Here is a 26,555-nt window from a genome sequence, read left to right as displayed (position 1 = left end):
TTAAATGTTACACATACACCCGTATATTAGCTAAAATATCCACAATAGTGGGTAGGACGATTTTAGCTATCGAAATCCATGTTTTCCTTAACACTTAACTAATACCGTGGATGATCTGTCATCCATATATCAAAGAGATCTGCTATCTTGGTTACGGATTCACTAACCAGACAAATATACAAACTATTTGTCCACTTTTGAATTCCCGATGTACATCTTATACATATCCTATTATTCTGAATTCTTGATGACAATACCTCTAAAAGCACTGAAAATTCAAACTTCACACTCTTCTGCTTTTTCTAAAATTTTACATCATTCAGTTTCCAACTAGAAGTGCTACATTCATCAAGTGTTTCAGTTTCATTGACCAGTCTTTGTACGTCCTGCGGAACTTTTTAACTTTTTCAGAAAGAAATTATTAAATTTATAATGTTGCGAAGCCCCCAACTTGTCAGCAACAGTAGTAGTGACTGCTATGAACTGTAAATTACACAAACTCGTAAGAAGGGTTTAAATCCCTTTTTATTCCACTTTAGAAATACAGCTGCGTTCACTTGACGCTCACAAACTACGCCGACCCGGCGGTTTAACAAAATAGAAAAGTACAACTAAAAATAAATGACAGGATGAATACATAACGAAATGACTACCTACGAGGCTCTATAATCGTAACTAACTCAACCGCGTTCTAAGATACAGCTGAGATTTAGCAAACTTACTGTTTACTAAACTGAAAGATTCAAAGAACTGCCGAAATAGGCACACAGGCCGAAACGCGCGGTTCTTAAAATTTCTACCTAGCAACCTTCACGCTCGCGATTCAAGAAGCACACTTACAATCTCGTTTCCCTTCTATTTAAGCTCAATTACTTCTGCTAAAATTTGAATACTCGGCACGTTCTACTACGATTTACATACTCTGGCACTGGCAATTCTAGGGGAAAGTAAAGGCTTGACTGGAAAGATAGCTTAAAATAAATGTTAGTTAAAATAAATATAAACCCTACAAATTTTTAGTAATTTACTGTAATATTTTGTTTAATAACTTATATAAGTATCATAAGTGTAAAATTGTTCCCACTTTCTCTTGCAATCGAAAAACGTTTTCCTTGTCCAAGTAAAAAATTGTATTATGCCTTCAAATTCTCAACATCAGATCATATATTGTACAAACTTTTCCTTATACCAGAGAAATCGGTGTCGACTTTGATATTTACATCAAATTCTGAACCCAGGATATATCTTTTTTTTTTAATTTATGAATTTTTGTTCGTACTATAATAAATGAAGTTCATTTTAAAAACACTTGAAGTACAGTCATGTCCATAAATTAAGGATAATGCAAAATCAGGCAAAGGAAGAGTTAGAAGTAAAACAAATTTGACTTATTTGTAAAGCTTATTTATTAAACAAAAGGTAAAGTGCAAAAGAAGATGCTGTATGTTTGATATTATTAAAAAATTAGCGATTTTTTCTCCCTGGAGCAAATTACAAAAAAAAACCTATTTAGAAAAAACCAATATTACATGGTTGGTATGATTGTTAATACATTGTATGTCTCCCAGACGATGCAATACAGTCCGTACAACGCCTAGACATGCTGAATATCAAATTATCGATCTGATCTTGGGGGATATTACACCACTCAAAAAGCAATGCTCTCCGAAGTTCCGGTAGACACGTAGGAGGAGGTTGACGGGCTGCAACTCGTCGGCCAAGCATGTCCCACACGTGCTCTACTGGATTCAAGTCCGGTGAGAATTCTGGCCAGTCTATACGGGTGATATCCTCCGATTGAAGGCATTCGCTTACGATGTTTGCACGTGAGGACGGGCGTTGTCATCCATAAACACAAATTGTGCGCCCATGAAAGTCCGGCGAGAATCAGACTGCAAACGAAACCTGGACTCGTCTGAAAACATCACACAAGCCCACTGTTGCGGCGTCCACAATGCATGCTCTCTACTCCAGGCTAACCGCAGGCGACAGTGAGTTGCAGTAAGTGGAACGCATCTGACAGGTCTACGAGCATATTAGACCAATCTGCCCTAAGCGTCTGTACACGATCTGCCTCGAAATTGTCGTACCAGTGGCTGAAGGGAGCTGACGAGACAGGTCTGAGGCTGTGCTCCGTCTGTTTCTTTTGTCAGTAACTGCCAAATACTCTACCAAATACGGTCCTCATTCGGCGTTGTAACTCTGGGGCGACCTGTGCTGTAACGTCTACTCACATTACCATCATCTTGGAATCGTTGCGAAAGCCTGGAGATGACACTCTGGGCAATTCCAAGTTCGTCTGATACTTCCAGTTGGGTACGCCCACATTCCAGACGGCCGATAATTCTATCACGTAAAAAATCATCCAACTGCGTCCATTGTGTCATAACTATTCGGTTATTGCACTGAAATGCTTATAAAGCGCTTTCGAACACATTTACTTCTTTGCCTGTATTCCTTATATATGCCTGTATTCCTCTTACACTCTCGTCATTGTGACGTACCATCGGTGTCATGTTGTTACTTCCTGAAATTTGCATATGATTCTTGAAGATGTGTGTAGTGATTTTACAGGTGATATATTTATTTTAGATTTCGATTTCCGCGTGACTCCGAATTATCCTTAATTTATGGACATGAGTGTACTTAGAGTTCTGCCCTTTTAAACGAGACTGGAAACGTTTTTATGAAATACACTACATACGGCTTCGAGGTATGTATTCGTGACTATCTTATTAAATAATCACTTCAGATGAACATAAGAAATCGATAAATGATTATAAGTCATAATGATACATATCAAAATAAATAGCGTAAATAGCTCAAAGAAAACGCGGGTAGGAAGCAGTTCCTCCTTAGAGTACAAGAAGTATCGTAAATTCTCAAAATCACAGATTAAACTCTAAAATGTAATTTAGCTAACTGTTTGATCCACAGTCTCACAGCTGATTAATCTAGTTCAAGTCGTATGTGTCCTAGCTATCGGGGCCATATTTATATGGTGTTGCACGGGTTTCTGGAAGCTTTGGGAAAAATTTCGGTCGCCGAGCCTGGAAAATGTATTTTTCCGAATTTTCTAGTGAATCTCAGAATTGTCAAAATATTACCGAATATTGGTAAGGCCCATCAGGAGCATTGATTTTGTGTTTTAATTGAGCTAGTTTTACAATTTAAATGTTGTTGGACTCAGAATTGAAACATCCGCCATTCTATTAAGAAATAAACACTTACATAACAAAACATATTGCCACAAACTCAGTTGCACACAAAATTAAACCCATAAATTATAAAAAGTAAAAATAAATAAGTAACTAAAAATAACTATACACAGTATTACAAAAGTACCCCAAAAAACAGTGAAATCAAATGAATTTATATAATTACAGAAATTTACAACAATGTTCTAAATAGTTAAAAACATTTTCATCTATTGTCTAGTGCCTTAAACGATCGTCTTTGAAACTAACTATTGCGTTTAGAAGCAATATAAAAAATGTGTTACTAGAGTTTTTCATTAGACATAAAAAATACATTAGAATCTCTACGGATTTAAAGGACAGAGAGGTCTAGTATTTTGTTTTTTCGAATTACTAACATGAATAATTTATACATAGTGTGGGTTCATAGATAGCTACACGTTACTTTACGTGCGTAGTCACCTTTTATTGGAAAATAAAAAAGTGTAAAATAATAAGCATTTTCTTTACACTACCAATACGGATACTGAGCATGCTCTATTTTCCTGGAGATCAATATATATGTGTTTCTCTTATTTTTAATTCGGCGTTTAAGTACGCAAATCTCGATGCAATAATTTTTATCGCAGTGCACAAGACTCTGAAAAAAAATACGTTTACATTCTGCAGCCAATTTTTTAACTGAGACTCCACTGTGTAAAAAAGAACTAGGTTAAAATAGTATATTATAAATATAACTTTAACAAAATTAATTTCAATATTATAGAAAAAACGTGCATATCATTTGAACTTGAATTAACATCAACTCTATCAAGAAAGGTTTCTCAACCACGAAGTCTAAATTTTTCAGAAAAAAATATATATGAATCTGTTCACCTAGAAATACGTGAAAATGAAAAATTTAGCTGCTAATATTCTATATATAGACAATTAAAAATTGTAAAATATAACGAGATTTGGCTACGACGCGTTATTTAGCGAATTCTGTAAGGCGCTGAATTGATTCACTCAACGAAAGTGTGAAATGAAAAAAGCGAAAGTCACATGTTATGATAAATACCTTGAATACAGATTGAATGTATAGCACAGTGTTGACCGTTGACGGAAAGCGGAGACACCATCATTTTATCAAACGGTTAGATCAGGAGTTCTCAAACATTTTCGGTTCGCGGCACACTGTTTCGCTGTGCGGAATATAGCGACATATTCCCAGCCCCTAGCGGATATCTACTAACCACTAGAACGTCTATCACGCCCTAACTCTAGTGGAGCATATATAAACCAATAAAGAGTCGCCTATGTATACCAGGCATGCGACTGCCTTGAGAAATTATACGTTGTACGACCTCACCTCGTATCGTCTCGCAAAATATTATTTCTATAGCTTAATACTATGTAATTTGAATAACCATAGTAATTTCTATCAATTTCTTTTAAGTAATGTTTTCGATTAAAATGTATGCAGTACTAAAATGCATTGAAATAATTGCATTGTTAGCTGGAAAATGTTATCTTGACACCAGTTCTTTTCCTTTCGCTAATACTACTTTACTGCCTTGTTTTGTTTAGTCAGAAAGAGATCACTTTTTCAAAATGAGTAAAGAGAATCAATGGATTCGTGATTGGACACCGCTTTCAGCTTGTACATCTCCTTCTTTCAAGACAAATGCAGAGAGGAAGAGCCTTCCCTTCCAATTCTTAGTAACGAAAATGGTCAGAAATTTGCAATACACACACAGGGAAAAAGGGACGGAATGGATTTGGGGAGACAAGTGACCACTTTTATGCTGCGTACCACATTTTCAGAACTTAACATTACTATTCTGTTTTGTCCATTTGACAACTATGATGTCACTTTCAGTTCAGTAATCAGTCAGAAACGGAACGATTTGCATGTATCCAAACTTTGTCCAGTTGATTGATGATAGGCACGGTACTTCGTGTCATCATAAAGGTGACAAAACTATAGTTTTTGTGTAATATAGAGAAGTTCTTAGTTAAGACAGTTCTTAGTTAAGTTCTTAGTTGCTAAATGCAAACGAGTAAACACCAGTGAAGAAATTGCACTTGGTGAAAAGAGGACGCATGATTCATCCGAATCAAGTATTACTACGCCACTTACACAGAGAATTACGCACCGTCTTGTGGTTTCTTTTTGCCATTGATAGAACAGTTGATCTACTGGGTTAGATGTATTATCGTCTGATGTTATGTGCAAGTATAAGAAAGCTTATTTATTTTAGCTACGGATTTACATATACCGAATATCTAAAACGTAAAGTTTATGTATCTGTTGTATGCAGCGACAAATTCAGCGATGAATGTATGATTCCAAGCAAATTAAAAAGCCACTTGACAACAAAACGCAGTCATTTAGAAAAGAAAGATAACGCGTATTGTCATCTCAAGTTAGAAAAGCTAAGGTAATGAATAAAATAACTCTAACTCCTGAAAAAGCACTAGTAGCGAGCTATAAAATAGCAGAAGTAATTGGTAGTGTAATGTAGCCACAAACAGCTATAGAAACACTGATTTTACATGCTTGTAAAGAAATAATAAAATTCATGTTATGGGGGGCTGCTGAGAGGGAGGTATAAAAAATAAATTTGTCAAATGATACTTTTGCTCGCAGCATAGAGGACATATCAGATGATATTCAAAATTAAATGATGGTGCAAAACTTGCACTTCAGATTGGCGAATCAACAGATATAAGCAAAACATGTGAATTAATGAGTTGTGTCAGATTTTTAAACGGAGAATCGCTTGCTGAATTGTTGCTTGCGTGCAAAGAATTCAATTTGACGACAATAAGATCAGACAACCAGTAACTGTATGACATTTACATTGGCAGAGAATGAATTGTGTTGTAAAAACTGCATTTCAGTGTGCACTGATGGCTCCCCGACTGTGACTGGTCAAATGAAATGTTTTATTTCAAGATTAAAGCAAGATTTTCCTTACATTGTATCTACGCATTATTTTCCACATCAGGAAACTTTTGGCAAAAACCATTCCTGAAGATCTAAAGAATGTAATGAATTCAGTTGTACGAATGGTTACTTGCACTAAAAGTAGAACTCTGAAAACTACAGGTCTGAAAATTATATGCCAGAAAGCAGGAGCTGTTCACGATACTTTGGTCATTCACACCGAAATTCGCTGGCTGTCAGAAGGAAGGGACTCTCTAGACTTTATGAACATAAAAAAGAATTGTTACAAATTTTTGCCAGATTAAAGCCTAAGTTTGTTGCCCTCATCAGCGCCAAAAAATGTATTCCAAAACTGCATACCTAGATGATATTTTTGGACATCTGAATATTCTTAATGACAGTATGAAGGGAAAGGAATTGAATATTCCTACGTCTAGTGTCAACCTGAATGGGTTCTTAAGAAAAATGCAATAAGCCAAATTTTGAGAAGGGTGAACTTGACATGATTCTTCTCATAGATGAGACTGACGTCTGTTCTAGTATCATTTTAAAACATCTTTCAGTGGTGGAGGATAAAATGAATACTAGTTGTCTTCCCTAAATGTGAACGAATGCGATTGGGTTCGTAATCACTTTGCCGTTATTACTGAGGACACAAAACGTTGACTATTACAAGAGGCAGAAGAGTTGAACGAACTTCAGGCTGATCGAACTTTGAAGCTCAAATTTAGCGAACAAACGTTGACTTCAGTTCTGGATGTTACTAAAAGAAGAGTTCTCAGTGCTATCGGAACATGCCATATCTGTACTGCTTTCGTTTACAACTACATATTTGTGCGAACAGGGATTTTCAGCACTCGCTAGGATCAAAAATAAGAAACGTGATTGACTTCTGTAGACGAACTTTCTGTAGACAAAGAATTGCGAATGTATCTGTCTGCTATCTGTCCGCGTTGAAAACCGTGCAGAAGTAAACAAGCCAATGTTTCCCATTGAACTGCAGCAATAGTGTAAAATTATCCTGAATTATATATTAATTACTTTTTTGTTTGTAGTACATGTATTTTCAATTCTCTAATATAAATAAATAGCAGTATTAAATTTTTAGTACACAAACCTGTTCTATATGTGCTCGGATTTCCCAATACTTTTCCTCGCAACACTCCAGAATTTTCGTAACGCATATAATTTTTTTTTTTTTTTTACCGTTTGAAAATCAGTGGGTTAAACGTTTTTTTTTTTTTTTTTTTTCTGCTTGCCCAAGCATCTAGTTCTAGAAACAACCTGCAGGATTAGGGGTTGTCCTAACACGACGGTTTGCAAAATATTACAGTTCTCACAGATGAGATACGATATAAAAGATAAAAGCGGTTACCGGTTTTAAACCAGCAACATTTAGCGGCCTGAATCGTATTACAACTTGACGAAACTCAAACCGACTAGCAAACAAGCTGTAAAACCGCTGAACGTATTTAGATCAACCTAAGTTCAGTGCTCTGCGAAAAAACTAAGAATTTTCGTAACGGGGGTATAATGTGATTCCATGGATAAGATGAATTCGAGCTAGTTTTTCTTTAAAATTCCTGAGTTTCCTCATTTTTTTCTAAATCATCATACATTTGGATCTTTCTTCTCTCAATGACCAAAGTGCTAGAAATTTTACGATTTAATTAAATTAAAAATTGATTAAATTTAATTAATGTTTAAATTATAAAAATGAATCAAATTTATTAAATTTAATTAAATTATTAAATTAATTTTAATTTAATTTAATTCAATTTAATTTGGAATTTTTGGAATGCTGCTTAAATTTATTTTGGAAAACATTTTTTTTTTGTCTTGTATTTCGTCTTAATCCTGTGATAAATAATTCTTTTCAGATTCATTATTTAAGGAAACATGAGTATCCACTTTCATATACATCATTGATTTATTTTTACCGTCAGTCTCTTCAGATGATGAGATGACTTTTTCCATTATTTCATCAAACGTAATATATTAATAATCTTTTAAAATCTCAGAAATTAGATTTTAGACTTCAATACCTTTTACAGTTCTGTTAAAGTATGTTCGATACCGTATTGCGTAAAGATATTCAGTGTCTAGATATATAATACTGAAACAGTAGGCAGACAATATTGAATCCTGAATACGGCCAAATAAAGCTATATTGTAAAATTCAAAGTATGATAGTTATTTGCAGGTTGCAATAATGGAAATATTTACAGAGAACGTGACAGCAGTTTAAGTAATATATATACATACATACATATATATATATATATATATATATCGAGAGAGAGGGGGTGATAGTACCTATTCAGACGAGCAATAATTATAGAACATAGGGTCGCATTCCACTGTGAGAGGCAGAAAAGAGGAATATTAGAATTCCAATCTGAATTTACAAGTGTGTGAAAATGCAAACGAGTAAACACCAGTGTTGGGAAAGCGAATGTACGAGACCAAAAGTTGCGCAATCAGATTTATTGTTTAGTTAAAAACTCACCGAAAGTGCTCAGATGCCGATCACGCGTGTCGTTGCACAGTTGACTTCGACGAAGGAACGACTGGCGCACCCTCTCGAAGATTCCTGGTATTGTGTTAATTTTGTCCGCGGCAACATCGATTCTCGCCACGAGATCTTCAGTGAGTCCACAGTCGTCTCATACACTAAGGATTTCATGTGACCTCAGAAGAAAATGTCCAGTGGGTTGAGGTACGGTGAGCGAGGATTCCAAGCCACAGGTCCGCCACGTCCGATCCATCTTGCGGGATATGCGGCATTCAAAAAGTTACGGGCTGTGACGGAAAGGTGTGCTGGGGCTCCATCGTACATAAACCACATGTTTCTCTGGATGGTGACCGGAACACCTGCTATAAACTGGGAAGCACATGTTCCAGAAAGATACAGTATGTTGCGCCAGTTAAGACGTCTGGGACGATGTAAAGGCCTACCAGGTAATCACCTAGGATACCTGCCCAGACGTTGGCGGAAAATTTCTGCTCGTGTTTATGAGAGGTAGTGCAGTGGAGATTACTGTCTGACTAAACATGTTGAATGTGCACATTGAAAATGCCTTAAAATGCCTGAAAATGTCTGACTAAACATGTTGAATGTGCACATTGAAATAGCTGAATCACTAAATAATATTAATGGGGAAATTCGTGGATCGTTATTCCTCATTCCAAGCATCCACTGCACAAAGCCTACCCGAGACAAGGATAATCATCTGTGCCCAAAGATTGCACTTTTTGTACATGGTAGGGGTGCATGCGTTCCTCGTGTAAAATACGCCACACCAACTGTGCTGAGAAATACCCATTTCGTATGGCACCCCTTCGCGTACTTTTGGAAGGAGCTGATTCAAATCTAGTTAAAACTCGCTGTTCCATTTCTGGCATTCGCGAACGTCCTGCATTGCTTTGTAAGATGGCAAATGAAGCGGTTTACAATAAACATAGGGTAAGGTTGGATGATTTGGAATCCGACGAATTGGAAACCGCTGTTCGTACAATCTTCGTGCTTCGCTTCCATTCCCTTTTGTTTCACCGGTGGTGGTGGTTGTGTATTTAATTATGGCAAAGCACACTAGGGCTATCTGCCTAAGGGGAGGGATGCCTTCGTGTAGGACTTTCTAAGGGAAACTGGCTCGTATATACGTTATACATGGGGAAAACCACGAAAATACCCATGCAGCCAGCACATTCGCGGGATTCGAACCTCGGACCGAACTACCAGTGTTCAGCGACTTTACCGCTTGGCCCCTGGTGGGCCTTTTGTTTCACCGTACGTGAAGTTAATATCTGCCAATTCCTCGTGCGTTTACTCCGCCATAGCATTCACGAAACGTTTCGGACGATGTTATCAAGGTAATACTTGAAGAGATGATGTTGTGTTGTTCACGATATTATCAAGGACGCTGTTTGCTCTGATTGGCTTTCTCCAGTACCAACTAAAAGCAAAATGCTGGTTCTTCTCAATGCAAATTTGCATATGGTTAATTCTTGATAGTCTTAGGAGACAATCTCCTTGTTCTTCTCAATGCGTTTCTACTTTCCTCTTTTCTGCCCCTCAGAGTAGAATGCGCCTCTATGTTCTATGGTAATTATTGCTCGTTTCGATGGGTACTATCATCCCTGTTAATTTCTAAAAACAATTTAGAATAACCTTGTATGTATATATATATATATATAGTATATTTAGAGTATTTTCAGGGCTTAAGGTTATCGAAAGAAAAAAATTCTTAAATTGCGGTTAATCCTGAGAGAAAATGTGCCTTTGGTGACTAAAAACATTACATCTTTCTTATTTCTTATTTTTGTTTTCTTTATTGGAATTTAGCAGTTAACTTAATAGTTTTCTTTTTGAATATGTAGAGTCAACTGTATTTTTACCTTTCCGAATCAGTGTAAAGCTTACGTAAATGGAGATTCCAGTTTTGTTTAAAAACAACTCAGAAAGCTTCCCTGACGAAACATTGAAATTATCAGAATTAGAGGAGTCAGTAAGAAAATGTAGATGCTTTTGTTTATTTAGAAGCGCATAACATTAAAGCAATTAAATGTTAAATTGATGTGAAAACAAAATTGAAAATATGCAATCTAACTGCATTTGATATATTTTAACTGCATTTGATAATGCAGTTATATTTTGGAAAGTTTATGAAATTTTGTAATTCTGTCAAATTGTGTCAGAAAGTTCGCCACTGTGATCAAAACCCCAAATTTAGTGATTTTTAAAAGTATCTGTAGAATATTAGCAGCTAATGTTATATAATATTAGCAGCTACTATTATATGTACTTTTATATGAGCAGATTCACAAGTAGTTTTTTGAAAATAATTGAGCGTTCAATTTTGGAAATTCTTCCTTGTAACAAAACCTTCAATTAATTTGTTTAATTATTAATCGAATTAAACTGATATTGAATGATGTGAAGAGTTTATTTTTATTCAGTGTTTTGATCTGGCTAGCAGGTTTATGGATTATTTCAGTCTGACATTAATGCAATTATTTTATTTTATCGACATCAGAATTAACATTAACGTATACCTTCATGTCATATGAGTCATTGAATGTCTTTTGATGATAACTGAGTTTTAAATGTAAAATTCAATTTCAACTTCTCAGTGCGAAAATAGGGTAATTCGTATAAATTTACACAGTTTTTGAAGGCAAAGTTTTAAAATATTTTACAATTTATACCTTTGCTAATAAAGAGATTTAGAGAATTTGTAATTAATGTATCATTTTGTTGATAGATGAGGGTGCGAGAAAGGAATATCTTTATTCATTCTTTACATCAACTTGCTAGAATATTATCATAGCATTTCGTTTGATTTATGATCGCAGTGTCTCAGTCATTTTCGCGTACACTTTATTCTTGTATACTAAGAGTCTTTTCATATATTTTATGTGTAGATGAGGCTGTGGAGAGCATGAGAGATCGTGTGCGGTTCCCTCGCACGAAACGTCGCCTTCCTCAGTGCATTATCATTGGCGTACGAAAATGCGGAACCCGAGCTCTTTTGGAATTCCTCAATTTGCATCCATCCATTCAGAAAGCATCAGACGAGGTAATTGTTTGAGTAATAGCTTAGAATCAAAACTTTCACTAAGAGCACTGTTGTGGATCTAAAAGTGTGCGATTCATATTTCATTGTTAATTTTTAAATTTTTTAAAATTATTTTTAAGAAATATTATTGGAAAATAAATTATTGCTATATTTCCACACTCTGAATGAAGTTTAAAATTTTTATTATATTGCATTGCCTTTTTAATATTATTAAATGAAATTTTTCATCTGTGATTACTGGAATATTTGCATGTAATAATGTCATAAAATTCTTTCATTATTTATAGAGTTAAGAAATTATTAAATTTATATTACTGTTATTCATGTAGCTCTATAACATGCTAACATATTTTCGAAAAAAAATCAATGAAAGGAAAGGTATTTTATAAGCATTTCATAACTTTTTTATGTGGTGATACTCAAAATTTAGGATCCTGGATGCACCGGAGAACACACATTTTAATAAACTCATCAGTTATTCCTCGACTGAATTCAAACTGAATCTCATTGTGTGGAGGAGCTGTTTCGCTCGTTCACGTAATACGATTCGTCTGGTACACCTGAGTATTCCGAGCCAAGTGTTTTACCGATGGCAGCATGTAAAAAAATTAATTTGTTGAGCAGAGCGGGAATGCATTTGCGTAGGTTTCCAATGGAATTCTGCCAAATACGGAAACAGGTATACAGTGTCTACCTTTTAGCCTGTTTAAAAAACCTTTGAATGCTATCAACGTTTTCAGTAATCCTAGGGAAGATGTGGAAGACTGTGAATGTAACTACCGATCATATCATGTAAAATGGTGAGAAACTTCCGTAAGCTGTTGGGATTTTAAGAGCCAGCAGATAACAAATGATCCATAAAACAATCCCACTGTCAAGGATATCTGACAGTCCGTGTATAAAGACAAACAAATTCACAAAATTCGTGACACAAAATTCGATTATGAAGTAGATTATTATTGTTTAGTGCATGATAATGGAAGACTTGCTGGTTATACGTATGAAATAGCAGGTGATCTTATGATTGCTGCCGATAAAGACTCTCATCTGCTTAGCAAAGCCAAAATGAACGAAAAGGGGTCGGCATTTCTCGTTCTTTCCGCATATCAAGAATAATCATCTATGTGGAAGTTGAGAAATTGATTATGCAAGCAAAACTTCTGCAAAGATCGAATCAAAAAACAAGATCAGGATTTGGGAATTTTTATATTGCGAGGCTCAGCGTTCATACTGAATCTCGGCTTTGGATGGATAAGAGGCGGGAAGTGTTACGCAACAACGATACCGCCTCCAGACAATTAGCTCCTGCCTTTCGAATTGCTCGCCAAAACAGGAAGACTCGTCCTTTCTCACCTAACACAAATCCCTGATTTCTACTTCATTCCCGGTTACCTGAGTTGTCTTAAGGATAAGACATGTCACCTTTGCGTGGTGGTGGGAAATTAAAAATTTTAAAACATTTGGACTGAAGGATCATTGGCTTTTCTGCGCGAATGAGCTGAAAAATGCAACACGTAATTGACCTGAAAGATATCTCAAATAATGGCTTCCGAGTAGTAGTTCAAAAGGAACTTTACAAGCTGTTGAACAAGTTTAGTGATGCTACAGAAACTTATTATGAAGGTGGTTGTGCCTCACTGTAATAACTGTAATCACTGAAATGTAGTGGTTGTGCTTCACTGTAAAGATTTAGGACTACGGACCTAGTCTTCGAACTTATGGATCCTAACTCGTTTTACTGCAGTTCTTGAGTCTTTCTTTCGTCTAGTTTCCCACCATAGTTTATATCTGCAGATTTACTTTGAAATGTTCCATAACCTCTTTTCAGTTTAGCTTCTGAATCGACTGCGTTACTTTCACAAAATCTTAAGGAAGATTTTGTGAGTGATATACATATATCACTCTTTCAGTTTAACCATTCATCACTTAATTTAAAGAAATCTTTAGATTTTTTAAAATTGTATATTATATATTTAAACGGCAGAATTTCTTTCGATATTTTACTTCTTAGAAATCTTTAGATTTTTTAAAATTGTATATTATATATTTAAACGGCAGAATTTCTTTCGATATTTTACTTCTTAGAAATCTTTAGATTTTTTAAAATTGTATATTATATATTTAAACGGCAGAATTTCTTTCGATATTTTACTTTCATAATACTTCATAGAATTTTCTTAGGAGATTTCTTCGGTATTTTTAAATTACCAAATTTCTTTTTCTTTTTTTTTTTTTTTTATTTTCTTACATATCATATCATTTGTGCTAAAACTTAAATATTATTAAAATTATTTAATACATTATTCTTCATTTATTTGCTTTTGTTCATTAAAAGTTTTATGGCAGTGAACTTGTTCATTGATCTTTTTGTACATTGGGATTCGTTTATTTTTTGTGCTTTGTTGCGAAAGGTATGCATGGTTTCCATAGTTAAATTATATGCGTAGTTTCCTTTGTACCTAATTATTGTTATGTTATAGTTTACTTTTAAATGAAAAAAACTATTTTAAAATGTCATACATAGCTTACCTTTTCACTGTAAAATTTAAAAACTCATGAAAAGATACAGTCCTATTGAAAAGCTTCATGTGTCTTCTAAAAAGGTAGAATTCCTTTTTGAATTGTATGTCTATGGTGTGAATTAGTAATTATTAACTGTATGTGTGTGATTTAAATTGGTCTTCTTTAACGCAGTTTTTCATTCTGTGAATGGATTACCTCTCAAGTGTTATAATCACATATTTCTTAGAAGTTTTTGTTATAGGTATGCAAGACATTGTGTAAAATAGAACTTTTGCATGCTTTTTTTTTTTTTTTTTTTTTTTTTTTTTTTTTTTTTTTTTTTTTTGTCACTTTGGAAGGTAAATTAAATTGCACGCTCTTAGTTATTCAATCACTTTTCAGCTGATATTTTTGACTGCGTGCAATAGAAATTACATGTTACACATTTGATTTTTTCACAGATTTAATACACTGATTCGTGATAGGAAATTTTCATTTCATTATTATTTAGTTTTCCTCGGTAGAAGGAAATATCAAGTTTTAAAAAATGTATTGCAATAATCAAGTTGTTGCAGAAACTTAGTTTCTTATGATATGATACTAAAATACAATACTTTTTCATTTTTTGTTTAAGCACCTCGGAGGCTCACTCTGTGAGTGGGGTGGGACAATACCGAGGTACCCTAGCCCTTCAGGGGATCATTGTCTTGGTGAGACGGTATCTTGACACCGGAACCCTAGTGATCTTTCCCCTTTTGCTATTCCCCTCCTCTTCTCTACTGCTCTCAATTTTATTTTCACCCTTGTGGTTTCCCTCTTTGGAGTTTCGGGCTGGTGATCAGATGCTATTACAGCTCTTGTACCTACCTTCGAGTGGCGAGAAAACTGCCCAAGTGTTTGCCTTGCGTGGAGAGTCGTGTCATTGGAAAGGAGGGTCTTGGTAGTTGAGGGGCGAGGTACTGTCCCCAAGCACGTCGCTTTAGCCTCTACTTCAGCTAAACGGGAGGTACTTAGTTGCCTTCACTGGTACCAATCGGTGGTCTCCCAACCTTTATATCATCAGTTTGGGGATAAGCTAAGCCTACTATGGAGCTTCAGTTTGCGTAGAGGTCCGGCGATCCATAACACAAGAATCTGTTCCTTCATTCGGCTTCGTGGCGGGTGAGGCAGTCGCATCGGAATCTTTTTTATTTCAAACTTCAAATATAATATGATTAAACAACCGGAATCTAATCACGTCCTTCCAAATACTGAATCCGCCAAGGAGTCTAGTGTCAAAAATATACTTATAGATGCAAACGCTAATAAATCTAATAGCTGCTCACGTTTCCTTCTTGTATCAAGCCCGTCTGGAGAAATGCAAAAGTTATCTGTATTCTTAATTGATAAGTATAATTATTCTTCCATTGGTGAGCCAATAAATATAAAGCATCTCTGGACAGGAGGATTGCTTATCGGTATAACTTCTGCCATCCAGTCTGCTTCCCTTCTTCAGTTAGCCAAGCTCGTGAAAATTCATGTAACTATGTTCGCCGCATAAAATTTTGAACTTTTGTAGAGGCGTAATCTCGGAAGTCGACCTTCTGTTTGTTTCTGAAGAAGAGTGTCTCTATGCTGCCAGGCGGGTCAAGATGCATAAATAAGGTCAGTTGATCAACACGAAGCAAGTGATCCTGACCTTCAACCCGCCTGATTCGCCTAAGAGTATTAAGGTAATTAAGATAATTATCCCACAAGACCATATATTCCAAACTCGATGTGATGTTTTCAGTGCCAGTGTTTTGGTCACTCTAAAATTTGCCCTGGTAACTGGCGTGCGCATGTTGTTCGATGGACGGCCACGGTAGTGATACTTGTACCGCTACTCCGCTGTGCGTAGATTGCAAGAGTGAACATGCAGCTTTCTCAATTGTCCCAAATTGAAATCAGAAAGGGAAATTATGCTATGAAAGTTACGAGAAATATAGCTTACAGAGAAAATAAAGGGATAGTTGAAAGTAAGGTTCGGACATCCGGGCGGCTGTCAAAGACTGTTCAGGTATAGTACGGAACCCGAGACTATCTAGAGAAATACCCTCCCGACGTCCCACGAGGGCCGCACCGGCAGTGTTTTACAGTAAAATTTAGGTACGCATGTCCAAAAGGATATTTGAAAGCACTCATCCGCGATTAGGCATGTCTTTCGCTAGTGCTGCTAAATAAACTTCTTCCGTTGGAACTCAAACATGAGTTAGCGCCCAAACGTCAGTTAATACCCAAAAATCAGTCTATAAGTAATGTCAAACAAGATAAACCGACTTGAATACAGAAAAAAGAAACAGTAGTTCAAAGCAAATAAAATATATCCCTAAGATAGAAATTAGCAAACACAGATGTGGTAGCAATTGTTAATTTGGTGATATGATTTTGGTCTCTTTTGATTCATATGAAATGAAAGTAGAGGGAGAGTTAGAAATTCTCAAAAATTTACTTCCGCACAAAACCAAAAATGCATGACAAAGAACAAACATCACTCATAATGGCCACTCTCATTTCATGGAACTGTCGTGATTTTCGCCAAAACCTCGTTAACATTAAGCACATGGTCTGTGTCTATCACCGTGTGTATTAGCAATATAGGAAAATTTGTTGAAACCAGAGTAACAGATTAAGCCCCGAAAGTATTATTTGAACAGGAAAGATAATACTGATGATAGGTCAGGGGGATGCAGGAGTTCTACTGTCATTTGACTACACCTCTAGCTCAGTTTTATTAAGAACGAACCTCCAAGCTATAACCATTCGATGCAGGAAAATAGCAAATGATCGAAGATCATTGCCTCGGTCTCCTCAGTAATGGACAAGATACCTACTTCCACGTACCTACAAAAAACTTTCATGCTATTGATTTCTCGTCTGTTCACCACTAGTTACCTTTCTGTTCATTTAGTGTAGGAAATTATCTTTATAAAAGCGATCATTTACCATTTTTTTAATTCTAGCTCTAGAAGGAGTAAATCCCATGTCACGATCCCCTTGTATTATATTTGATTATACAAATTGAGAATTCCTATCATTTTTTGCGGATATCACTGAACAAATGATTAAAGATGTGCCCATTTACGATGTAGCAAAATCGGCTGCTGATATTATTATGCAGGCAGATGTAGGCTGTATATCTGTGACATCAGGAAAACTACTAAAATATCCAAAGCCATGGTGGAACTGTGAGTGACAGGAAACTCTGAAGCAGCACAGGAAAACTTGGGGAACCTTATGTAGGTAAACAACTTAATCATATTTTATAGCCTTCAAAAGAGCCAAGCAAAGCATATGTAAGGAAAGTAAGACGTAAAAGCCAGAGAGATTCATGGATATCCTATATATCTGGAATAATATCTTCTATGCCAAGTAAACGAGTATATGAAGGAGCTAAGAAAGCATGCAGAATCTACAAAGACCACTCACTTTCCTTTCTGGAAAAGATGGCCGAATGATAAGAACCATAGAAGAAATTGCGAACGTTATTGTTGAGACACTTCTTGCAATGTCTTCCAATAGAAATTATACACCAACATTTCTCTATTACGCTCTGGGAAAATTCTCATTGCATTCAACTTTTCCAAATCTGAGCCTTATAACAGTAACTATTTTACGATGCTTAAGCTGAAAAGAGGCTTATCGCAGACACATAGATCTAACACGGATTTAGATGGTGTGATTTCTCAAATGCTGAAGCATCTGCGTTGTAAATCATTGACTGTCCTTCTCGCTTTTTTATAGACTCATATGGAAGAAGCATATTTTTACAATGCATGGAGGAGAGCTGTTGTTATTCCTGCACCTAAGACCGAATGCGCGAAGAAACCCTACAACCATCGGCGCATTGCACGTACGAGTTGCGTATGCAGGTTGTTTAAAAAATGGTTAACAGCTACCTTGTCTATTTCTCGGAAAAGAATAATATTATGTAGCCTTATCAGAGAAGTTTCCGTAAAGGAATTTCGACCATGGATAACAAGCTGCTTTTGGAAACATTCATTCGTACAGCTTTTGTGAAAAGAAATCATCTTCTCTCTGTCTTTTTTGATATAGGGAAGCTTATGATAAGGCATGGTGATGGTATACTCCGTGACTTTCATGCCAGTGGCTTGCATGGCAACCTCCCTAGTTTCATTAAAAATGCTTTTAGGGCAAGGACTTTTCAAGTCAGGATTGCCTCTGTTTTATCAGAACACAAGAAGATGATGTGCGTCATGCTGTGTGCTGATCGTTATTTTGATCAGTTTAAAAACAAATTCTCTCTTGTAGGAACTTCTTTCCACCGTTTAGGATCTTTACGCATTGATGACCTGCAAATCAGCTGTAGTGGGGGCAAAAATGAGACATGTAGAGAGGCAATTACAGATCGCTCTAAACTGGATCCAGGAATGGTCAGACAAGTAAGGATTTATGTTTTCGAAACAGAAGACTGTGTGTAGAATCCGAGACTGTGTGATCACCTCAAACGTTCCGTTCTATGACGTTACGTGAGCGGCATGGAAATGGCTTTTCGCCTCGTGTACAGACCTCCTTCATGGAGCCTTCTAAGCACGGTTGATGTTTACTGCAAATTTTCAGTGGCTGCAGTAGTGATCTGAGTTAAGTCCGAGTTGCGGTTCCATTCCATCGTAAGCCTGAGTCATATCCTTATACATTGCCTTCCAAAACTTAGGGAACAGCCTGCTTTTCAAAGCTCACCATTACAAAAATGTCAGTAACATTTAAATTCATAGTTTATAAGCATGATAGTAACGAAGTTTAAAAATATATATGCAAAATCAATAGCTACCACTTTTAGTTTATAAAAATGAATACTTACATAGGAGTTGCAGAAAAATGTAAAGATTGTAAGTTTTGTTCAGGAGTATTGATCTTCGATTGTTGTCAGAAATTTTGTTCACAATATCCAGGAAAGTCTATCAATGTCCAGGAAAAGTCTTTTTCCCGATTCGTTGAGATGGCAGGCGATCGGATAGATGCAAATGGGGATGTCACAAGCTGATGCTTCTAGCCGTCTCAATGTCTCCCGTAGTGTGGTCCACTGACTATGGAATCAGTTTGAATCCAAGGATTCTGTGTATAGCAGACATGTTCCACGCAGATCTAGAGTTACAAGAGCTGCGGGAGACAGTTATTTAGCTGTTTCGGCCCGAAGGAGGAGTAACACCACTATGCCTCAGCTCATGGCAGATCATTTAGTGACAACAGGAACAAGAACCTCAGCTACTACAGTGCGCAGATGTCTGCACAATACAGTCTGTATGCAAGACGACCAGTCGTTTTTGTCCCCTTGACCCGAGGATACAGAGGTGCCCGTTTATGTTAAGAAATAGAACCCGTCTCCTGGACCAGTCACCAATAGGCGCCTGTTTTCTTCACAGACGAGTCCAGGTTCACATTGTTGAGTGATTCAGGTCGTCAGCTGATCTGGAAGGAACAACGCACCAGATACAACCAATCCTACATTGTGGAAAGACACACTTACAGAGGTGATAGAATAATGAATTGGGCTGGGATCTCTCTCGGTGGTCCCACCGACCTGCATGTGTTCCTTGGAGGAACTTTAACCGGTGTGAGATATCGAGACGAGATCCTTTATCAATATGTCCGCCCATATGTCGCTTATATACTGGTCCTGAATTTTCTCTGATGGACGACAATGCGCGACCGCACTGTGCTCGGGTTGCTGAAGAATATCTTGAGGGTCATGGTATGGAGCGGATGGAATGGCCAGCTCTATTCCCAGACCTGAATCCGATAGAGCATCTTTGGGACTAGCTTGGGAGGGAAGTTGCTTCGTTAGGTCGTCCTCCAAGAACTTTAGATGAGCTTGAACAAGGATTACTCCGTGTCTGGTCGTTACTTCCCATTTCACTGAGCGGCAACTTAATTGACAGTATGGAACGTCGCTGCCGCCAATCTTTGCAGCTAGGCGTGGACACATTCCTTATTAGAAACCAATTTTGCAATGTTACCAATTAATGTTTCCTCAAAAAACTGTGATATACTGTTTCTCCAAGACTGGATTTCTCTGCCAAGAATGCAGTTTTTTGTTGTAATTCATGTTCGTGTTAAACTTAAGAAACATTGTGTTAAACTTAAGAACTGTTAAGTGAACATGTGCTCCAAGTTTCCTGTTTCTATGTTGCTTTATTCTCAAATTAGACACAAAAACATGTTGTTCCTTAACTTTTGGAGGGCAATGTAGATCAGGGATTCCAGTTCAACCTGAAGTGAAGCTTTTAGGGGTGATGTTTGACCAAAATTTGGCCTTCCTTCATGCAGAACATCTCCTGTGCGGAGCCTTTATGCTTATTTTTATGAACTGTTACTCATAGTTCAAGTATGAGGAGTTCAGGTATGTGGAGGTGTGTCTTCTACATTATTTTAATATACACTGGTTCTCATTGATTAAGGAAAAATCAAAAAATGACGATTACTCGAAAAGTTATATGTAGATTTGAATGAAACTGCTCCACACTATACAACACGTAGTAAGGTATAAAATAACATGAAAAGAAATTACAGACATTTATGGTTTTTTACAGTTGGCATATATATAAAATGAACAAATCGGATATGTCAGTTTGTTATAGGAAATCTATTTTCAATATGGAGTATGATCTCCCTTTTAAGCAGTACAACACATACAGCGATGTGCGATGCTGTCAATTATTCAATCTATCAATTCCATAAAAAGTGAAAGCCATTGCTTTTGCAAAGTAGTTGTAAGCATGACAGGGGTCTGAAAAGGAGGATTGAGAGCAGCTATACTTCTTCCTATAGCATCTCAAACATGCTCTATAGGATTTAGGTCTGAGCTGGCCACTCCATGCCCTGAATTGTGTGTTGCTGAAGATAATCATCCGTGATGCGAACTCTGTGCGGTCTAGCGTTGTCGTTCTGTAGCAGGAAATTATCACCTACTACGCCAGTATAAAAGCGCACGTAAGCATCAAGGATGTCACCTCTTATAGTCCTGAGTTCACCTCTTATAGTCTTATATCCATGGTTCCACATGGATAGACATGGGGGTCTGTACGTCCACCCAAAATAAATACCACCACAAACACAGACGCTGCCTCCTTCGTATTCATCTCTTTCATGGATGTTTGATGGATGATAACGGGTTTCAAGTTTTCTCCAAATCAAATAATGTCTACAATTGCTTTGGAGGCTAAATCTGGACTTATCCTTAAAGAGAACAGCCCTCCACTGATCCGCTGTCCAGTGGACATGTTTACGTGCTCACCTAAAACGTTCCGTTCTATGACGTTACATGAGCGGCACGGAAATGGCTGGTCGCCTCGTGTACAGACCTCCTTCATGGAGCCTTCTACGCACGGTTGATGTTTACTCCAAAATTTCAGTGGCTGCAGTAGGATCTGAGTTAAGTCGGAGTTGCGGTTCCATTCCTTCGTGAGCATAACAACAAATATCGGTTATCAGTGTTTGTCGTAGCAGTTGGCCGACCTTGGCTGAAACTCCTGGAAGCCCAATTCTGTGCTGAGAAACTGTTGCCAAAATCTATGAACGGAAGAAGGACTCACATTTAGCCATCTGGACATTTCTGTCTGACTTTGTCCTGCCTCTAATCTCGCAATAGCTCTCCATCGCAGTCTTCTGGCAAATGATGCCTGGAGGTCATTATTACAAATTGGCCATCCAGATTTCTTCTTTTCTCAGTATCACAGCGAATTTGGCAAGCTTCCTCTGAAGGATGCAATTTTATGCTCCTTGTAGATGAGATATTTCGATTGAAGCGCCACTAATTTGTAGACTGCAGTTTTACTCAGCAATTCTCATTTGATAACATATTCAAATTTTATAGGGATTGGCATAGCTTTGAGCGAGTTATCGCCACTTTTGTGATTTTTCCTTAGTTATTGTAAACCGTTGTATTATCTCAACCTGACGATCCTATTAAGCCATGTTTTCTTGATGATGTATGTGACCTTCTGATTGAAGCACGACCATCTTGTGTGCCTTCATTTTCTTTAAGAGCTAACTCTTTGACTGAAGAACACTCAATGTCTAATATATCCGCCTAAGTAGCACAACACTTTGAAATCCTGCCTTGGGAGTATATGCAAATTTAAATCCTTCATGTTTTCCACCATCATGACAAGAGAAACACAAAAGAGATCCTATACAAACAACTTTTTAATTTGAGCACACACATAAATATAGCAGGTACGTTTTCCCTATGCAGATGGATCAAAGATAACTAGTTATGTTGGGACAGCATTTGTAACTCACTATCATATAGTTGTTGAAGTTCTACAGTTAAATTTAAACTTCATACTGTGGGTTGCCGGTCACTTAGGGATCAAAGGAAATGATCTCACAGACATCGCAGCTAAATCTGCTATTGATCTTTACAGCCAGCTTGTTCCACTTACGGATGTCCACAAGGACATCAAGAACAAAATCCTAAGTGGCAGCTAGTTCATCTCAATAACAAGCTTAAAAATGTGAAACTTGAGTAATACTGGGAATCAATTAGAAACCGAAGGGAAGAAGTAATGTTAAACCGACTTCGTATTGGTCACTCTAGAGTCACACACAGCTATCTTTTGAAGGCCGAGAGTGAATCTGTTTAATCTCATGTGATAGTCTTCTGACAGCGCGTCAATTTTTTAATTAAATGCCCGTATTTTAGCACACTTTGACTGATAGTGCCCGTGATTTTGATCATATATATTTTCAGGGCCTTTTTCTTTTAACATGTATTTGCAATGCACTTGTTGATTTGTATCGGGTAGACGAACGTGATGCCCTGCTGTGAGCAGACTCACGGTTGGGTAATGCTTTTGCGTTCCCTAGTTTCCACACACATTAATCTGTATGGCTGGTATTAAACGATCAAAAGTTTTCTGGGAATGGTTCATTACCAATTAGGTAGCGAATTAGCTGCAGTATGAATACTTTTGAACCAGATCTACAGTTGGCAGGTGATAGAATATGCGTCCTCTGTAAGGCAGCTACATTCTTTCGACGGTGGGGAAAGGAAGCTCTCCAAAAATATAATTGGATCACCTCGAAGTTTAACATGAAAATATCTTCTTTCTCAAGTATGCAAATAATTAAAGCTTCTTGGCCAATGAATCTTAACTTCTATCATAGCGCGGGACCTTCTGGCTCCTTATAAATAGCTAATGCTGCATGCTGTGGAAAGTTTGCTGATCGTTCCTTTAGTTTCTTTTGTAGGCTACAACTAATAACATTACGATGCACTCGGAGACCTTACACAAATTGCACGGCTTCAAGAAGAGCCGAATTTTCAGGCTGAGGGAAGCTGAGTGGTGAAGTCGAACAATAGGCTGCCACTTCGGTCTTAGAGACAGGATCGTACAAAGATACTGGTAGGAATGGTTCCTCCATGTTATTATATTCGATGAAATGTAGGCTTCGATAGCGCAAGAATTATAAATGCCGGAAAAAATTCGGTTGATTTTCTAACAATCCCTAATTGTTCTAGCGTCATCATTGCCCATGATAGAATGTGCTATAATTTCTTCCGTACCATCTGTAGTACCTTCCACAACTTTATGACACTCGTCTGAATCAGGATTTCAGCTCATGCGGCACCTTTAGACGTCTGCATCGGCAGCATCGTTTAGAAAGGTGCTTTGTACAGCGTGATTGATTTCTGATTGGCAGTGCATTATCTTCAGTAATGAATGCCGCTTCAGTAGCAATGCAGATGATCACTGCATCCGCGTATGGAGGATGTCGGCTAGCCCTTCCCACAGGGCTTTTTTTTTTAAGAGGCACACTGCCAAAACTCTTTGGGTGATGCTGTGAAATGCTATGTCTTATAATCCAAATCACTCTTATTTGTCATTATATACATAAATAATGTAGAGATATGTTAATAACATACGGCGATCAGCTGTATTACCCTTTGATGACACATACTCTGGAGCCATTTTCCAACAAAATAATGTTTCTTTCCCTGGTATATCACTCCGTGCTGTTTCAGTTACTCCCTGATCAGCTTGTTTCTCGGAACGTTTGCCATTTGAACTTATTTGGGACTTGCTAAACCATCAGGTACAAGGGCCATCAAGCTTTGAAGATCTGTAGTGATAATTGAGGATTGCCTGGTAAAATCTATCGAAAACGGCATAAGGAATCTCTTAGCATTCCTTGCCCCGCCGTACAACAGTATGCATTGCATCCAAGGGAGGTTTTACAAATTATTATTTGTAATGTTTAAGGGGCAACTGTTATCTATTAAATAATCACAGACCTGAAATTGTGATTGTTTTATTAATGCAGTTTATGTATTTTTTTAGATAACTAAAAATAGATACTTTCTTTATAAGGCCTTTTGGCCTTTAATGGTGGTTTAATATGGAGTAATACGGGATGTAGATGTGAAGTCACACGTTGCAACGTTGTTGGGAAGTTACACTGCGACGTTGCTGTGAAATCACACTGCAGTGTTTTCGTAAGGTCACACTATGACATCGTTGTGAAGTCGCACTGAGACACTGACGAAGCGTCACAAAGTGACGTAATTAGAATATAATTAGACACGCGAATGACATGTCGCATAACAATGCATTGTTTTTAAAATGGCTAATATAGTGACGCGATAACCGTGTTTTATTAGAGAATTATTATTATTAATTTATTTACTAATTCTGTAATTTTTAGAATCCCTTCGGTAAAATGAATAACAACTGCACTGATTTTTAATACAGTAAGAAGTTATACCTCTCAAAGTGTTAAAGAATTTACAGGACCTTTAAAGTTTTAAATTATTGAAAATATGCATATTAATCATGCCAAATTTTCTCATCGTACTAAGGTTACATCTCATCATAAAAGATTACATAATTGTCATCCATTTATCCAAACAATATCATTAACGATATTTCGATGCTGCAATTCTTGCAGCATTGTTATATATCGAGCAATTATAATGGAGCACATATTTTCATACCTGTGGAAGGGACGTGTTCGAAGAAGTTCGGACCGAGAACGAACGTGCTTGTGATGCAGCACCTCACATTGCTTATGTGTGTACATATAAGATGAGTGCTACAAATAAGATGAGTTGATAAGGATACATGGAAAGAATAGAGCGCAGAAGTTTCTGGACTGTGGTTTTCGGTACATCCACAAACTGCAGGCAATAGTTCTTATAGTATGCAATGTACCTGCAGTAATCGTATTGTGGATTTCACAAAAACTTCAGCAGGAACACATGGTTGTCTTCATTGCGTTACTATCATATGTGCATCCAGTTTCTTCAAATTTTTTTTACCAAATCATGCACAGTTTTTGCGAAACATAAGAATTTCTAAGCTTCTGATTTCGGTGATAAACTCGTACTGCTTCGGCAGCATTTTCCCCGTTCAGATAAAACTGCTTTAACAGTTCAGCTCGTTGATTCCCTGTAGGTGTCATTGTTACGAACTGAAATGAATTAAAGCTAAGTAAACTGACAACAGCTTCTAGAATGTATAAGAATGAGAGTTAGTCTTTAGTTTGAAACGTGAAGGAACGTTATGGTTTTTGGGTCTGTGTTTCATGTTTTTGAAATGACTTTTTTCTTCCTGGATTTTCAAAGCACCCTGCATCGGGTAGCTGCGAACTCATGAATCAAATTACGGCTTTTCGTTCTGAACATAAAGAAGTTGTACTATGAGTAGTACCCGAAACCACAGTCTGCGATTTAGGAAACCGATGCCTTATCCATTAGGCACGTTCTTGTTAGCACGTTCAAACACCTGATTTAAGAAATAATTTTTCCACACTGCTTATTAAAGGTTTTGCTGCAAGTAATGCTCTGCACATGGTGTTCTGTGATTGGTGCTTCTACTGTCTATCCATGTGAATTATGGAAAATGCGGTAGTGTACATCCTGTCTGTGTTGTGATTGGTCCTTTACAACGATCTTGTCTGCAATTGTTTTACGCTCGCAGTTTTCGTCACAAGTGTATCTTTCCAAAGCCATTTATTGTTTTTCAGTGTTCTCATTAGTTAAAAAATTCACATGAAGAAATTCGCATGGTGGAAGCATGTAAAAATATTCAGCATTAAAAAGTAATATGCTATTTGTAAAATTATAATAATTACTAAACTTCATTGAAAACATATTATATATAACTATAACCTGGTTTTGGAAATATAGTATCATTTGTAATGCTATGGAAATACGTCATAATTTGTAATGTCACTCAAGGTAACCCGCATGGAAGTACGGACCGAATTTGTGAAAATAATTTTGAAAAATACCAGAGATTGATGAAAAGTACTGTAATAAAATGCATAATGTAAATTACTTTTCACATTATCTTTTAATATTAA

General features: G+C 36.8%; 1 protein-coding gene across 1 annotated transcript in view; it reads left to right on the top strand.

Moving 5' to 3' along the window:
- Positions 1 to 26,555, top strand: part of LOC118189707 (heparan sulfate glucosamine 3-O-sulfotransferase 1-like) — a 147,355-nt gene that overhangs the window by 108,469 nt on the left and 12,331 nt on the right. The window contains exon 3 of the mRNA XM_085810058.1: positions 11,554 to 11,708. Within this exon, the coding sequence (XP_085666184.1) occupies positions 11,554 to 11,708 (155 nt within the window). The remainder of the gene's footprint in view (positions 1 to 11,553; positions 11,709 to 26,555) is intronic.

The sequence above is a fragment of the Stegodyphus dumicola genome, chromosome X2 (assembly GCF_044657685.1).
Source record: "Stegodyphus dumicola isolate Sdum_Otavi_A_Nest chromosome X2, ASM4465768v1".
In the NCBI taxonomy this organism is placed as follows: domain Eukaryota; kingdom Metazoa; phylum Arthropoda; class Arachnida; order Araneae; family Eresidae; genus Stegodyphus; species Stegodyphus dumicola.
Note: the sequence above shows the minus strand (reverse complement) of the source record. Positions and strands in the feature narration are given on the sequence as shown.